At 49.7% G+C, this 16,565-nt stretch overlaps 1 protein-coding gene across 2 annotated transcripts in view; it reads left to right on the top strand.

Annotated features, from left to right (window-relative positions):
* The window catches only part of LOC110296995 (solute carrier family 23 member 1-like), a 41,219-nt gene extending 28,906 nt beyond the window's left edge, over nt 1-12,313 (top strand). For both annotated transcript variants that reach the window (XM_085839734.1, XM_085839735.1), the window contains 8 exons: nt 161-342; nt 1,398-1,518; nt 2,341-2,497; nt 3,449-3,702; nt 8,765-8,929; nt 9,228-9,336; nt 9,434-9,529; nt 11,320-12,313. In XM_085839734.1, the coding sequence (XP_085695860.1) occupies nt 161-342; nt 1,398-1,518; nt 2,341-2,497; nt 3,449-3,702; nt 8,765-8,929; nt 9,228-9,336; nt 9,434-9,529; nt 11,320-11,576 (1,341 nt within the window). In that variant the 3' untranslated portion in view covers nt 11,577-12,313. The remainder of the gene's footprint in view (nt 1-160; nt 343-1,397; nt 1,519-2,340; nt 2,498-3,448; nt 3,703-8,764; nt 8,930-9,227; nt 9,337-9,433; nt 9,530-11,319) is intronic.
* The last annotated feature ends 4,252 nt before the right edge of the window (nt 12,314-16,565 follow it).

The following is a 16,565-nucleotide window of genomic DNA, read 5'->3' on the forward strand; positions in this document are numbered from 1 at the left end:
AAAATGACATGAAATTCCAGTTTCATCTCCTGTAAATGATGTTCCAATTTATGGTCCATCTTAGCCTCTGTGCTGCCTGGGGGATCCCCAGGTGTAATCAGGTTGGGCAGTGTGGAGTGGCCTGGCCCGGTTCCTGCTGAGTCCCACATCTTTCCTCCAGCTGCAGGGTGCTATCATGGTGGCTTCCTGTGTCCAGATGCTGGTGGGTTTTTCGGGCCTCATCGGCTTTCTCATGCGCTTCATCGGCCCCTTGACCATCGCGCCGACCATTTCCCTTGTGGCCCTGCCTCTCTTTGATTCTGCCGGCAGTGATGCTGGGATCCACTGGGGGATTTCTGCCCTGTAAGTATTCTCCAAGAAAGGCAGGCCATCTCAGTCCTGTTTGGGACACTTACAGGAGTCCAGGATATTGGTAAACCCTCGTGGCTTATAAATACTTCCATGGGCATTACCATACCTTAAAAAGCATCACAGTTGATACTTAAATTTTATTGTTACTATTAGATGTTTTACTCTTATTGATTCACATCGACAACCTGTTCATCACAACAGTGTATAAGAACATGTGGTGTTTATGAAAACTTGACTCTACCGGTCCCGGCCAGCTAGGATTTCGGTGAGGTGAGAAGGATACAAAGAACGGTTCCAAGCCGGGCGTGGTGGCGCACGCCTTTAATCCCAGCACTCGGGAGGCAGAGGCAGGCGGATTTCTGAGTTCGAGGCCAGCCTGGTCTACAAAGTGAGTTCCAGGACAGCCAGGGCTATACAGAGAAACCCTGTCTCGAAAAACCAAAAAAAAAAAAAAAAAAAAGAACGGTTCCACCTTGCAGGCTTGTTGTAGTCTACGAGAGAAGGCTGAGGTCTAACAACCTGCAATACTGGGAGTCAGCAGTGAGTCAGAGGATGCTGTGTGTGTGCAGGGCTCGGGTGGTGTGATTGACAGCCAAGGAGGCTCGCGGAAACTCCAGGGGAAGTGAAGCCTCCAGCGTTTACACTGAACTTAGGGATGCTCTTCTCATTCACTCTGCCCCTGTGGGCCGAGAGGAGGTGTGGGGGGCACCAGGGATGCAGAACTGCCTGGGAGACATCTCTGACTCTGGCCTCAGTGACAGCTGGCTCGATCCTGCTGCCACAGTTCATTTCTCTCCGTCTGCCGGAAGTGACATTCCCCTGGGCCGTTATTTCCCTTCAGCCAACAGTGTCTCCCACTAAGGCTCAACCACTCTCAAGGGATGGCAGGATTTTTGCCAGTGCTTTCCACAGGGACTCAGCAAAGTCACTGCTGCCACTGGCACGTGATGGCTCAGCCTCCTGGCCCATTCCTTGGGGTACCTTGCGAACTGGCCATGAGGATCCCAGCCCAGCAAAGTAGGCGTGGCCATCTGTTTCTGTTTCAGGACCATCTTCCTCATCGTGCTCTTTTCTCAGTACCTCAAAAATGTCATGGTTCCTGTGCCAGTTTATGGAAGAAGGAAGAAGTGTCACATCTCCAGGTTCAACCTGTTTCAGGTCTTCCCTGTAAGAACTGCCCCTCACCCACTTTTCACTCTGGGTTGGCTCACCTGGAGCAGGTAGGGAAAGCTCCCTATGCCCGGCAAGCTCCAAAACCGATGCTCTCTCCTTTCTGGAGGGAGCCTTTTTCTTAGGAGGCTGGGGTGTACGTGTGTGTGTGTGTGTGTGTGTGTGTGTGTGTGTGTGTGTGTGTGTGTGTGTCTTGTGTGTCTGTGTGTCTGTGTGTCTGTGTGTGGTGTCACACCTCCTAGTGGTTGGTGGTGTGCCATCTCAGGTCCCTACTCTGAGAACTGGTATGGGACAGACAGCCTTAGCTCCTGGCTGTTCTCATAGCCAAGTTCTTAGAACAGCGGCTTCACTTCCGATGACTTATGGGTACCTCCTTTTCCAGAGCTTTCTAGAAAGATACTGCCACTTGTTTCTGACCCCCAGAAGGAACAGCTTCATATTGCACAATGCTCTCCCAGGGGGAGAATTCGCAAAGCATTCTGGGATTCCACTTCGTTTCAGGCTCTATTAGAGGATCAGGTTTAATCCATGGCACAGATGAAGACAAGTGTGAGAGCCAGATTGTGACCCTTTTGCCGCAGGCTCGGCCCAACATCATTCTGTCCCACTCTGCCCAAGGTCTCTTTCCACAGAGAATTATCTGTCTCTGTTTCTAGTCTGCTCCCTTAATGTGCTAATTTACCCATGGACACAGCAGATTCCCACTGTCAGTAGCAAAGTCAGTAACACAGCACGTCTCAGAGCTCCCCACCTCCCTCTCCCCACATCTAGAGGAAGGGGTGGGGCAGGCAGCGTGTGAAGGGCATCTCCCTTTGGCAGGTGCTGCTAGCTCTGTGCCTCTCGTGGCTCTTTTGCTTCGTGCTCACTGTCACCAACACCCTCCCTGAGTCCCCCACGGCATATGGATACATGGCCCGTACAGACACCAAAGGCAGCGTCCTGAGCCAGGCCCCCTGGTTCCGCTTCCCTTACCCAGGTGAGGAGAAATGGGTGTCCTTATGATCTGGGACACGGGCTTCCTCAGACAATCTATGGGATGCAAGGCACTGGATGGAGGATTGAAAGGGTTAGGGACAGATTGCAAGGAAAGATGGGCTCTGGGGAGACCATGTATAACCCCTAAGAGAACAGGGTAAGGAGTGAGGCCCCAGGCTACTCTAAGGTGTGCATGTGCTATTGGGAAACGAGCCCAGGTTCCATGTTTGTTCCACGTTTGCTACATCTCTGAGATAAAACCTCAGCTATCTTTTTTGCTTTTTATATTGAGTCAAAGTACTGCTAAATTGCTCAAGCTGACCTTGAGTTCACTCCACAGCCCAGGCCAGCCTTTAACTTGTGGTCCTCCTGCCCCATTCTCTTAAGAATCTGGGACTATGTTCATTACCCACTAAGCCGTGGTTGTTCTAAAAAGCCCTTGGGAACAGTAGACCAAATGCCATTATTCCAAGAGTTTTCCCAGAACTAGCATAAGGCCTGTACCTTCCTCCATGTTACCCAGAACCCCCTGGTCTTGGGCCCCTTGGCCTTCGGGTATGTGAGGGAAGATGCAAGAGAGGTCATCTTGACCTCCAGGAAGATATTTGGGTCTCATGATAGGTCCTGGTAGGCTTAGGGCTGAATTAGAATATTTTGGAGGGAGATCAGAGCTTCCTTTAGTCTACTTCTGGTCTCACCTTGAAGTATAGGAAAGTAACCAGGGCTGAAGGATGGGCCAGCCTAGTTCATGATATGTCTTTCTAGTCACAACTTTACCTTCCAACAACTCCAAGGCGCCCTTTGAAGGAGGCGCCATTTCTACCCTCAGAGTGGAAAGGCAGAGCAGAAGCTGCCAAAGCCTCTGGACAGCTGAGAACTTCCCAGCCTTGTTAAGCTTCTAGAGACCCTTCTGACAAAGAAATGACAGGGTCCCCTTGTGTCCCCTTGGCAGGGCAGTGGGGCCTCCCCACCATCAGCCTGGCTGGAGTCTTTGGAATCATTGCTGGAGTGATCTCCTCCATGGTGGAGTCGGTGGGTGATTATCACGCCTGTGCTCGGCTGGTTGGGGCCCCACCCCCTCCGAAACATGCCATCAACCGTGGCATTGGCATTGAGGGCCTTGGCTGCCTGCTGGCAGGGGCCTGGGGGACCGGGAATGGTACCACGTCCTACAGTGAGAACGTCGGGGCACTGGGCATCACCAGGGTAAGACCACTGATGGGGTTCCTGGGGCGGGGCTGGGTTCCTGCAAACTAGTTTCCTGTTGTAGCTGTGACAACTCACAAAGACTGGGTTTAGATCAATATCACCCTGATGATCTAGCAGTCAGAAATGAGGTGGGGACTGTATGGGGGCTAAAGCAGAGGTATGGAACATAGAAACACTCCTTAAGGCAGGCCTTTTCTACAGGCTGTCCTGTCCCTAGACTGTGGCTCCTTCTTCCTCGTTCCCCTGTCACAGATGTGAAACACTGCCTCCTCACAAAAAACACACGGTGTTATGCTGAACTACCAGTGTGAGTCAGGAGACCATCCCTAACTCGCCATTCCCGGCTCAGGCACCTCTGCAAAGTTCCCTTGCCAAGCATGGCAAGGCTACATATGAATATGTATGGCTTTCCTTCAGGGACTCAGCAAAGCCACAGATGCCACCGACACATGATGGCTTCCCTTTGGGGTCACACATCAGATACCCTGTATATCGTATATTTACATTATACAGTAGAAAATCCATAACAGTAGCAAAACTACAGTTATGACGTGGCAATGAGGGACGAAGTGATAGGGAGGCTGAGGATGACTAGCCTAGGGGCTCAGAATGGGCTATCTCTGCAGGGGTCATGACCCTGATGTCAATATGTGGCCTTCTTTGGTTGTGGTGGGACAGACATTGCCTTTACCCTGGCCCTGAATATTCAGCTGTCCCTAGCCAGCTCCACCTTAGGTCCCCAGGGCCCTGACAACCAGAGACCTCTGAAACACACCCATTCTTCTGCAGTCTGTGTCTGAGGGAACCCATTCCGCCACTCATGTCATCTTTGACATTCTGAGACATTCCTCTAGGTTCTTCTTTCTCTACAGGGCTCCCTGCCTGGCCCTCTTGACTCCCTTCCTGATGACACAGACTGACTGTCCCTGTCCAGTAGGGCCTCACATTCTCTCTTAGCAGGATCTTACACATCTCCACTCCACCCATAACTTGACTGCCCGGTTTCTAGAGCCCAGTTCTGACTAGTCTCTGTGTAACATCTATTCCACACCCCCACACCCCCGCCACTTCCTCCTAGAGAGTCTAGGAAGGATGGTGTTTCATTATCCCAACTTGCAGTGTCTTGTGGCTCCCTCCCTCCATGGCTCCAGTGTGCATCCTGGAGGAATTGTGCCTTCTGCTCCCGAACCCCAAGTGACCCGTGCTACTGCTGGAGCTGAAATCCACAACCAAATCCCCAACCACCTCCACTGCCGTTCTGACAAGCCTAGAGAGTTTGATGCTTTCCCAAGGCTTGCAGAGCCCTTTATCCAGGCTGTGAGTGCACCACAAATGTAGCAGCCGGCTGTATAAGCTTGAAGCAGCAACAGTTTTCCTCCTGTTAAAGGGTACACATCCTGTGAAGAACAGAAAATTACATTCCATCAACAAAACAAATTTTGGTGGGCATAGTTTCTAAGCTGGGGCCTTTTAAGAGAAATGAAAAAAACAGGAAATAAAGACCCACAGGAACAGGGCAAACTGAATCAATAAGAGGTTAGAGCAACTGAGAGAGCACAGGTGCAAAGACCACTTGCTTTTATGGCTCACACTCCCCCCTGTGGCCTTTTTAGGCATTGCAACAATGGGTGAGGGGGGGGTAGTAGCACATGTGTATGTACATGTGTGTCTGTATGGTTTGTGTGTGCGTGAGTGTGTGTGCACATGCATGTGTGTGTATCTGTGTGTATGTAGTAAATGTGTGTGCATGTGACTCTGTGCGCATGTGTGTGTATGTGTGTACGTGTGTGTGTGCATGTGCAAGTGACTCTGTGTTCATGTGTATATGTTGTGTGTGTGAATATGTGTGTGCATGTGATTCTGTGTGTGCATGTGTGTTAACATGTGTGTGTGCATGTGCGAGTGACTGTGTATGCACATGTATGTGTCGCGTGAGAATATGTGTAACTATGTGTGTACATGTGACTGTGTGTATGTGTACATGTGACTGTGTGTATGTGTACATGTGACTGTGTGTATGTGTACATGTGACTGTGTGTATGTGTACATGTGACTGTGTGTATGTGTACATGTGAGTGTATGTGCATGTGGATCTCTCTGTGTATCTGTTGGGGTGTGTACGGGGAGATCAGGCTGAAGGCCACAACACTCCTGTCACTTCTCTAGGAAGTCACAGCTGCCTGCCAAGATGTCAGTTCTGAGGCCAACGGAGACCCAGTCTCCATGACAAGCTCTTGCGGTGATGGGCTTGGGCATGCCACTCCTTGTGAGACCTTTGGCACAACAGGCTGGACCTGACAGACCCACCTGTGGTACCTGCAGTCACACAGTCAACTGCAAAGGCATTAAACAAAACAAAGCATTTCTGATGATTCTCAGTCTGGAAAGTGAAGAATAAGAACCTTTGTAATGTGTTCACTGGTTACTGCATTAGTGGACTTTAGCTAACACTAAAATACCTTTAAAAATATTTTCTCACTGTGGGGAAAACCGCACAAAACAGAAACTCACCAACCTAACTATCTGGAAGCTTAGTTTAGTGTATGTACACTGTTACACACCAGAACTCTAGCCTCTTCCATAGCACACAGGTGGGACTGCATGCTGGTATCCTTTAAGAAATTGGACAGACAGAGAAGGAGAGAGGGGATGGGAGAAAGAAGAAAAGAGAGAGTCTCTGTGTGTTTGTATGGCTTTCTGGGTATCTATGTGCCCGTGTGTGTATTACAGACAGGTTTCATGGCAGTGATCAGCCCTCTATTGAAACAACTAAGGGAATCTCTTAAGATTTTAATCTCCCTTTAACATTCTGGATAGACTTGCACTCCTTGAATCCCACCCAGCACTTGAGAGGCAGAAGGAGGTAGATCTCAGAGTGTAAGGCCAGCCTGGTCTACAGAGTGAGTTCCAGGACAGCCAGGGCTACACAGAGAAATTCATTCTCAATCCCCACCCTGCCACCCCCAAATTAAAAAAAAAGTTCTGTCTAGAAATAGGAAATGATGTGTGGGATAGGTTTGGGTGTTACATGACCTGCACACAGGCAAAGGAGAAATCAGAGTTCACACAGGCTGTAACAGTTGCTGTCTGCTGAGGAGGTCTGCTGAGGAGCTGTGATGAAATAGCTGTCCTGGGGGAAGCTTTGAGACTGGGAGTCACATCTCGTCACCACCTTGCTTTAAAGCCCTCTGGTGAAGGAGTGAAGGTTTCTCTTGGTTTTATTTTTACTGTAGTAAAATTTTTTAAAACACGAAAATTACCATTATGACCATTTCTAAATGGTTAGCATGGTAGTTTTAAAAAACATATATATTTTAATGCAATTTCATACATATATACTTTGACATTATTCCCCTCCATTGTTTTGATAAAGAATTTCATCATGTAGCCCAGGCTAGCCCCAAATGTCTGTACCTTCTATCTCAGCCTCCTCAGCGCTGGAGTGTTAAGCATGCTGACATTGTACTGCAGCTGCTGGCCTTCCTCGTCCCACTTCCTTGTTCCTCTTCTCTTCCTCTCGTTCCTGCTCCCTGTCGCCAATCCTCTTCTCTGCTCCCCCACCCCAGCTCCTCCTTTCCCCAGAGACTGGCAACCTCTTGAGCTCCCTGGCTCCATGGATTTGAATCCCACCCAGGCTTTGTGTGAGGCTCCTTTCTTTCCCCAATCCTCTTCTCTGCTCCCCCACCCCAGCTCCTCCTTTCCCCAGAGACTGGCAACCTCTTGAGCTCCCTAGCTCCATGGATTTGGGGCCCCTGGAGACCTCCTGTCAATGGAGACATGTTATGTGACTTTTCGTGACTGGCTGGCTTGTGTCTCCTAGCACACGGCCCCCAAGGCTTCTGTCAGTTACCTTTCATTGCTGTGATAAAATACCAGGGCTAGAAGCAACTTGAGGGAGAACGTGTTTATTTTAATATATGGTCCCAAAGGGATATTGCCCTCATGACGAGGAAAGCATGGCATGGTGGCATTTTAACCAGGGAGAGAGAGGGAGGGAGGGAGTCAGAGAAGGAGAGAGACAGAGACAGAGACAGGGAAATACAGAGACAGAAACATAGAGAGATAGAGAAACACAGAGGGACAGTCACACAGAGAGACAGAAAAACAGACAGATAGACAGACAGACAGACAGACAGACAGACAGACAGAGTCACAGAGAGAGGCAGAGCAAGAACAGGCTCAGGAAGGACCACAAGGCTATAAAAGCCCACCCATCAGCAGAAGACTTGGACTCCTAAATGTTCCATAACTTCTCCAGACAGCACTACAAGTAGGGAAAAACATTTTTAAAGCCTATGGGGGCTTTAAACATTTTTTTAAATTACCACAAACCTCATCCACACGTTGCTCCAGGTATTAGAAGTACTTTCCATAGAGGCCCATTGTAGGGCACATTTTGTTTGTGCCCACTCCTGAGCCCCCAGAGCCCTGCAGGCTGGAGCCTGTCCCTTGTCCGGGTTCCCTCCACTGTCCTGGGCACTGTAGCCCAGGTGCACTGATTTTCCTCGTGCTTTAAAATTGCTTTTCCCATAGTAGAGCTCACATGAACCACTTTCTCTCTAGAATATTCTCCCACCAAATCTTTGTGTACATGACTCTCTCTTGCCCCTTCTGTCCTTGTATATGGGTTGAATTCTTCTGACTGGTCAGACTAGCCAACCACCATAGAGCATCCCTCAGTGCCTACTGTCCCAGGACTGTCCCTCCTGCTGGGACATTAGATGCTTCATTTACAAAACACCAGATGACCCAGGAATTGAGGTGGGCATTGAGAATAAAACCCAGAGGGTCAATGACTGCAGGAAACCCTGGCTTTGTGTGAGGCTCCTTTCTTTCCTTTGGGCTTCAGTATTCTCTTCTACAGAATCAGGGATGCACAGAAGGGTCCCTCAGCACTTCCCTCCTGCCCTGGCCTTTCCTGTATCCAGTAATGTGTATCAGCATAGTGATGTGGACTAGGGATAGGGAGAGGTGTGGGAAGTTGTAATGCGATTCATGTCTTTGGAGGAGTGTGTGCTGTGGTAGGAAAGTAGAACCACTCTCCTCTCTGGGTGTGCAGGTTGGGAGCAGAATGGTGATTGTTGCCGCGGGCTGTGTGCTGCTCATGATGGGCATGTTTGGGAAGATTGGCGCAGCGTTTGCCACCATCCCTACCCCCGTGATTGGTGGCATGTTCCTTGTCATGTTCGGGATCATCAGCGCCGTGGGGATCTCCAACCTGCAGGTGAGGCACCTCAGTGAACATCAGTGCTGCCCACCCTGGGAGGAGCCCTGGGGGTGGAGCTGCGTGGGGGAGGGACAGGAGAGGAGGAGAAGAGAAGAAGGGAAGATGATGAGAGGAGCACAAAGAGGGTTGGAGCCAAGGGAGAGGAGGGCGTGGTCCTAGGAGGCACACTGATTCCCCCCCACCCCCAATACAAGAAAGAAACAGACGACTGCACGCTAACCCTCAAAGCCAGCCTTATGCGCATGCGTAAAGGTGTCTAGGGCCGTAATGAATTCGGGCGTCTTTTCTCCCACAGTATGTAGACATGAATTCATCCAGGAACCTCTTCGTGTTTGGCTTCTCCATCTACTGTGGGCTCGCCATCCCCAACTGGGTGAACAAGAATCCTGAGAAGCTGCAGACAGGTGAGTGCTGTCTCCTCGGGCCTGTCACTGCTCTGAGTGTGAAGCAGGGTGGCCCTTGGTCCCCTGGAACCGAACCCTCACTTTTGTCGCATTCCAGGGATTCTCCAGCTGGATCAGGTCATCCAGGTGCTCCTGACCACAGGCATGTTTGTCGGTGGATTTCTGGGCTTCGTCTTGGACAACACCATCCCTGGTAAGGCTGCAGGTACCTCACAGCTGGGCTTGTGGACATCTGAGCAGTGTCAGGGCAGTTGGAGCTTCTGCCAGGCTGTTCACGGCACACCCTGGGGCTGGAGTCAGGATAAGGCCTGGCCTACTTTAGTCAGCTTGAGCTGCTGCAGAAAAACATGACAGAATACGGTGAGCCAAACGACAGCCTTCTCTCAGTCCCCCTGGCTGGAATGCTGAGGCAGGTTGGTTCTTCATAGGACCGTACTTGGCTTGCAGTGAGGGGTCCTCACATTGCCTTTGCTTTGGGCTGGCACATCCCTGCAGTCTCTCTGTTTCACAATCTCCCTTTGTGTGAAGGAGACAGGGCTGGGGTGGGATGTAGCACAGCCGGTGGAGGCTTGCCTACATGCACAGCTCTAGCTTCCAATGTATAAGCTACTTGCAGGGATGCCCACCTGGGATCCCAGTGCTGGGCAGGTGGAGGCAGGAGAAGGGAGAGTCCCAAGACATCTCCAGCTACATAGTGAGTTCCATGCAAGCCCAGGATACATAAGACTTTATCTCAAAAAACAAACAGACAGACAGACAGACTGGAGGCCTCTAACAACAGACTCCTTTTAACATCTTTACCTTCTTAAATATTATTGGCAAATACTGACACCCCCAGGATTAGGCTGTCATTCTACGACTTTTCAAGGGATAGAGTTCAGTCATGGCAAGGCCCTAAAGTGGATGATACACCAGACACAAAAGGAAAAAAAGATGACCTTGTGTCTTAGTTAGGGTTTTACTGCTGCGAGCAGACACCATGACCAAGGCAAGTCTTTTAAGGACAACATTTCATTGGGGCTGACTTGCAGGTTCAGAGGTTCAATCCATTATCATCAAGGTGGGAACATGGCAGCATCTAGGCAGGCATGGTGCAGGCAGAGCTGAGAGTTCTACATCTCCATCTGAAGGTTGCTAGTAGAGGACTGACTTCAAGACAGTTAGGATGAGGGTCTTAAACCCACACCCAACAGTGACACTCCTACTCCAACAGGGTCACACCTCCCAATAGTGCCACTTCCTGAGTCAAGCATATATAAACCATCACACCTTGGCTCTCTTAAACCTATAATATAATTGATTGATGGGAAAACCACACACATCATCCATCCATCCATCCATCCATTCAAACATCCTTAATTCTAACTATCTACTATGTATGTAACAAGTGCTACTCACTAGAATATAAAGAGAAGTGAGACATTTCTCTTCCTCCCAGAAACCCACAGGCTAAAAGAGGAAACAGACAAACAAGGGGTTGTTAATGAGGCCTGGGATGAGCTACTTGATGGTGCAGGGACTGGGAGGGACACTGATGGTGAAGAGTGTGGAAATCCCATCTCAGCTTCTGGACAGACATCCACACACACACCTTTCTTCTGTGTCCCTCCCCCAGGGCCTCTCCGAGAGACTTTTGTGGCTGCACCTGCTTCTTGCTTTCTGTTTGCCACATTATACTCTCCACCACACATAAAATGCACCTTCATTCCACAAACACACATGGACAGGTCTGCTCTTGGGAGCTGGGGAAAGCTCTGGGGTCCCATGTTTGAGCCTGAGCCTGGGTACCACATGAGTAGGGGCTCTGAGATTGCCTAATGAGCAGAGGGGATCTGTGGTTCTCGCCAAGGCTTGAAGGAGGAGTGGAAGAAAAAGCAGGGCATTGCTGGGCACTCGGGTACTGCCAGGCACCCAGGCCCCCCCCCATAGCACTTGTGACCCCAATCTAAACCCAGCCTTGACTTCTCACTGTTGACTTCTCAGGCAGCCTGGAGGAGAGAGGCCTTTTGGCATGGAGTAAAATCCAGGAGGATTCTGAGGAGTCTTCGAAGGTCTCAAAGGTCTACGGCCTTCCCTGGGGGATTGGCACCAAGTTCTGCACATCTTCATGTACCCGACTCCTCCCCTTCTGGCCCAGGCTAGACCACCACAGAGACGAGGTGGGAGTGAGCCAGCTCACTCTGTGTTCCCAGACCTCCTCTGGAAATCACCTGTGGAGTGCTGCAGAAACCAAGATGTGAATAGAATGCACATTCCATGCCTCCCCCCACCTTCTCATAGCCAAACTCTGGCCTGCAAAATGCAAAGATCTATGTTCACAAATAGTCACACAAGGGTCCTTCCCAGGACCTTCCACACCTGGATACCGTGGTGGCCACACAGTGTTGATGAAGAGCATAATCAGTATGGAGCTGGCCCCAGGGCATCCTTCTACTGTCTCCTGGCTCCAGAGTGGACAAGGGGTCTGGGATCTCCACAATTTCCCTCCACTGTTTCCCAGGGAGAATCAGGCTTAGGTCCTCAAATTTTGATAGGTTCTGAGTCAAGGGAAAGGACCTCTCCCAACCCCACTTTAGACAACAGGAACTCTTTTTGCTCGACCAAACCCACATTCAAAAGAAAGAAGCCTGCTCTTGGACAATGCTCAGCAATATTCTGGTGGATCAGGAGGAGGAGGCGTGCTGTGGAACAGGGGCGGGCTGTTTGGTGAAAGCTGACGAGGCCAGGCAGCCTTTAAGGCTAGCTGGGCGACTTGGCAAGATCCTGTCTCAAAATAAAAAGAAGTAAAAAGCAAGGTAGGGATGCTGGAGAGATGGCTCCATGGTTAAGAACACTGGTTCTTGCCGAGGATCCAGGTTCAATTCCCAGTACCCACATGGTGGCTCACAACCATCCCCAGCTGCAGTTCCGGGAGATCTGACACCCTCTTCTGACCTCTGTACCAGAAACATATGTGGTGCACAGATGTACATGTAAGCAAAACACTCATACACATAAAATAAATAAATCTTTTTTTTAAAAAAAAAGCAAACAAACTAGGGATGTAGCTCTGTGATCAAAAACTTTTGTAGCAGATGCATGGACCAGGTTCAAACCTCAACATGAGAAAACAAAAACAAAAAAGAAGCAACCAACACAGTTGTTTTGGTCCCCTTCCTCCAGAGACCTTGTGGCCTTCCAGCTCTTCCTGTAGCCTGTAGCTGATCCCTCATTTTTCACATGGAAAAGCAGTAAGGAACATCCCCTAACCCGCGACCCCCTCTAGCACCTGTCCAGCTTTAGGACACATGATCCGACCTAAGACTTCTGGGTAGAATTAAGATGACTCGTGCCCTGCTGTGCCCCATTCTTCCCACAATTCTGACACAGCTTCCGGCTGCTCTTCAGTCTCCACTCACCGAGGAGTCACGGGGCCTCAGAACCCTTTCCAGGAGGAGAGAACTCAAGCTCTACTGCCCCCACATGTCACCACACACCCCCACATCTGCCAGAGCAGGGGCTCAGGTTCCTAGGCAGCTGCATTCAGTCTGTCTGGGATGCCTTCAGAACCCTCCACTATTTCCGGGGGGGGGGGGGTGGGGGGATCAGGCTTAGGTCTTCAAATTTTGATAGGCTCTGAGTCATATGAGCCAGGGAAAAGACCCATCGCCTCTTCCAACCCCACTTTAGCCAACAGGAACTCTTTTTGCTTGACCAAACCCACTTTCAAAAGAAGGAAGGGCTGAAGTCTGCTGTGGGGTTGGGGAACATCTGGGTCCAGAGGCTGCTTCTTGTCTAATAGGACTTACCGCATCTTACCTAGTTCATCTATCTCTGCTTGGCAGTGGGTGGGAGGAACTGACTCCCATCAGAGCTTGGTGATGCCCAGACTGCGAACAAAATGAGCAGAAAGGGGGTGTGCACCCTTGTGAGTTAGACTAGGAGAAGGTGGAGAGGGCACCCCGCAAGCCACGTGGATTCAAACGCTGTCCATCCTGCTGTAAGGGAGGGCCTCATGGGCGCCAGCATGCCTCTGAGAGGAAGTGCTGTGGAGGGCTCGATGCTCTCCCTTCTCACTCCAGCTTTCCTCTCTCCTCCATTAAATTTCTAAGAGCCCCACTCTCTGAGTGACCCTGGGAAGGGGAAAGGTCACCAGGTGGGGAGGACTGGCCAGAGCATCTGGGAGTCCGGACACGGGAATTTCTTTTACCCCCAAGAGGTAAAAGAAATCTGGATTCTTATGGGCAGAGTGTGAGCTTGACGCTTCCGCTGCAGCCGATGGGGAAGGGACATGCGTTCATCTACAAATTCAGAAGCATGGGATGTGTGATCCAAACTATGTTACGAGGCAGTGGGTTTGAAAAGGCCATCCTTGAGGACTCTTCTTGACCCACACCCGGCGGCTTCTAGAACTGCCAGTGAGGCTCCTTTTGAGAGAAGAATAGACACCACCCCTGAAACAACTTAGAACTGTACCTCAAAATAACAATGGCTGGGGGCAGGAGGAAGGAAGGAGGATTACCATTTAAAACAGGGATTTCCAGGCTGGGTGTGGTGGTGCAGACCTTTAATCTCAGTGCAGAGGCAGACATCTCCATGACTTTGAGGTCTGTCTGGGCTACACGGCAGTTTCCAGGTCAGCCAAGGCTACATAGTGAGACCCTGTTTCAACAGCCACATGAATTTCCAGCTTCAAAGTGACCAGAGGGAGGGGTGGAGTGTATACAGCTAGAGCCCATGATGTGCCTTTTAGCCATGTGAGAAAATCTTAACTCAGACACAGAGTTGGATAGGGGCCAGCCTCCCTCCCTCCTTCATTGTTGTAGCTGCAGCTTGCCTGTTGCCCTCTTCTTTCTCACCAAAGCTAAAGGTGGTGGCCACAGGCCATGCAGGTGTGTAGCTCCATCATACTGTGACAGCAAGGGAAGCTTGGGTTGCTCACTGTTCTGAGCACAGCATCTATGGGCCCCGTGCGTTTGCTCTTGGTGCCCGGCTTGCGGATTTGTTTCTTTGTTTCCCCATGATGTCTGCCCTAACAAGGCTCGACCACCGTGCACCTGCTTCTACAGCTCTGGAAGCCAGGTGCCTGGAGTGGGTCTGACAAAGCTAGAATTCTAGGTGTGGCCACAGCTGCTTCCGCTGGCAGTTGCATCTTCCATCTTCTCAGCCCCCTTTTAAGGTCTCTTCCCTTATCTACAGAAAATCTAAGAATGACATTTAAGAGGAAACACCTTTCTGAGACTAATTTGATTCACCTAGTCACCTCCATCTCAAATTCTTAATGGTCTTGGGTTGGTCCTTTTCATCACAGCCCCCTTGGCTAAACTTCCTCACTGACTAGAACCATTCTTCATGACTTACAATGTCACTGGACAGGATGCAACTGAGTGTCCTTGGTCTGGGATCCACCATCTTCATAACCATGAACTTCATGTGGGGCCTAACTTACTTCCCAAGCCAACTCAAATCTACAGCCTTCTCCCACCCTGCCCCTCTTCCTCCCCAGGGAAGCAGCAGAAGAGGGCTTGTGCAAATGTCCCCATCTCTTCACTCCCCTCTTTCTGAACTTGTACCCTTAGGTGATTCCTTTGAAAGAACCCCAGGTTCTTCTAAGCTGGCCTCCTCCTCCCAGTCCAGAGCCCATTTTCCGATTCTGGCCCAAGGGTGTCCCTGCAACAAGGCTCCATCTTGTATCACTAAATTTTCTTTTAATATTTTATGCAACCACACATATCTCTGTTACTCGTATTATCATTTTAAAAGCCTGTTTACTGTAAGTGTGTGGCATGGTGGGCTTGAAGTAAGAGGGTCTGCCCCCTGTTCCCTGCTTTAATAATTTTGTTGCAAACCTAGGAACCAGGCTTAGCTGTTCAGAGGGAACCCAGGAAGCCTGTCCCGCCCTCACCCTCGAAGGGGAAGGGCTGTAGAAACAATGTTTTTGTACACAGTGTAAAGTTTACCCTCTTGTTATCCAAATGTTCACTTCTCTGGCTTCACATACACAGCATTGTAATGCTTATACCAACAATCCCCTGCCTCAAGTTTGTGTAAACAGTCCTGACCATTTATTCTCTGCCTTGTCAATAAATGCTGATCAACCAATGGCTGGGCAGAACAAGAATAGGGCAGATGTCCACCAGCCAAAGGGAAAGAGGGGGAGGGAGAGGGGGAGAGGGGGGAGGGGAAGGAAGGGAAGGGGAGGGGGAGGGAGATTTTTTTTTAATGAATCCCAAAGTCAGCAATTTAAGTAGCAATTTTCATTTGTGTCTATTTGAGACAGAGTCTCTCTATTTTGTGGCTCTGGCTGTCCTAGAACTCTATTTAGACCAGGCTGGCCTTGAAATCACTGATCCACCTGCCTCTGCCTCCCAAGCGCTGGGATTGAAGGAGTCTGCCACCAGGCCTGGCAAACACAAACTTTTAAATTCAAATATTCTAATCCCCCACAATCCAAAGACATACTAATTTGTACCTTACAGGTTGAGGAGTGGCAACAGGAAAATATTAAAAGTACTTGTTTTCTGTCATTAAACAATTATATTTCTGTAAGCAGAAAATTTTGTATGCACGTATAAACTGTGCAATTCCTAGTTTAACGGTCTCAAGCCTTCAGGGAAGGAAGCCATTTTGTCAGTGCTTGGTGATGTCACCTGGTGTGATGGCGTGTGTGCAGTGTACATCTAGTGTGCACAGAAGCAAACGACAGTGATGCCACGTGATGCAATATGATCGGACACCGCCAGAAGCACCCCGGCTCCCGTGTGAATGCTCTGACTTCAGATTCACTCCAGTCTGTCAGTCAAGTACACCAGAGAGTCAGAACTGATTGCATGTAGATATCGGTATCCAGACAAGTGGAGAGAGATTTACTTTACCCAGTTGGTCCACGCTGTCATGGAGGTATAAATCCAACATTCACTGTTGGGGCTGCATAGAGGAAGAACTGCTATGCAGATTCTCCTGTATTATCCAAAATAAATTCAAGACTACCCAGTACCTTCCCCCTTCAAAAGGACTTCCCAAACTGTACTAGCAGGCAAAGTGCAGAGCCAGATAAAGAAGCCGGCTGACCAAACAAATGTAAAAACATAGTTTTAAAAGTCAAAATTGCTAAGCTTCCAAAACAAGATTAACAATTCCACTTCCCCGCCTCACACTAAAAACCTCAAGGACAGACAAAATGAGAGTCACCCTATACAAACCAACCAATGTCTAAAAAGGTTATTGGCTACACCAATTAAAATAAGCCA

The sequence above is a fragment of the Mus caroli genome, unplaced genomic scaffold (genome assembly GCF_978045245.1).
Source record: "Mus caroli unplaced genomic scaffold, Mus_caroli_1 scaffold_7, whole genome shotgun sequence".
Taxonomy (NCBI): Eukaryota; Metazoa; Chordata; class Mammalia; order Rodentia; family Muridae; genus Mus; species Mus caroli.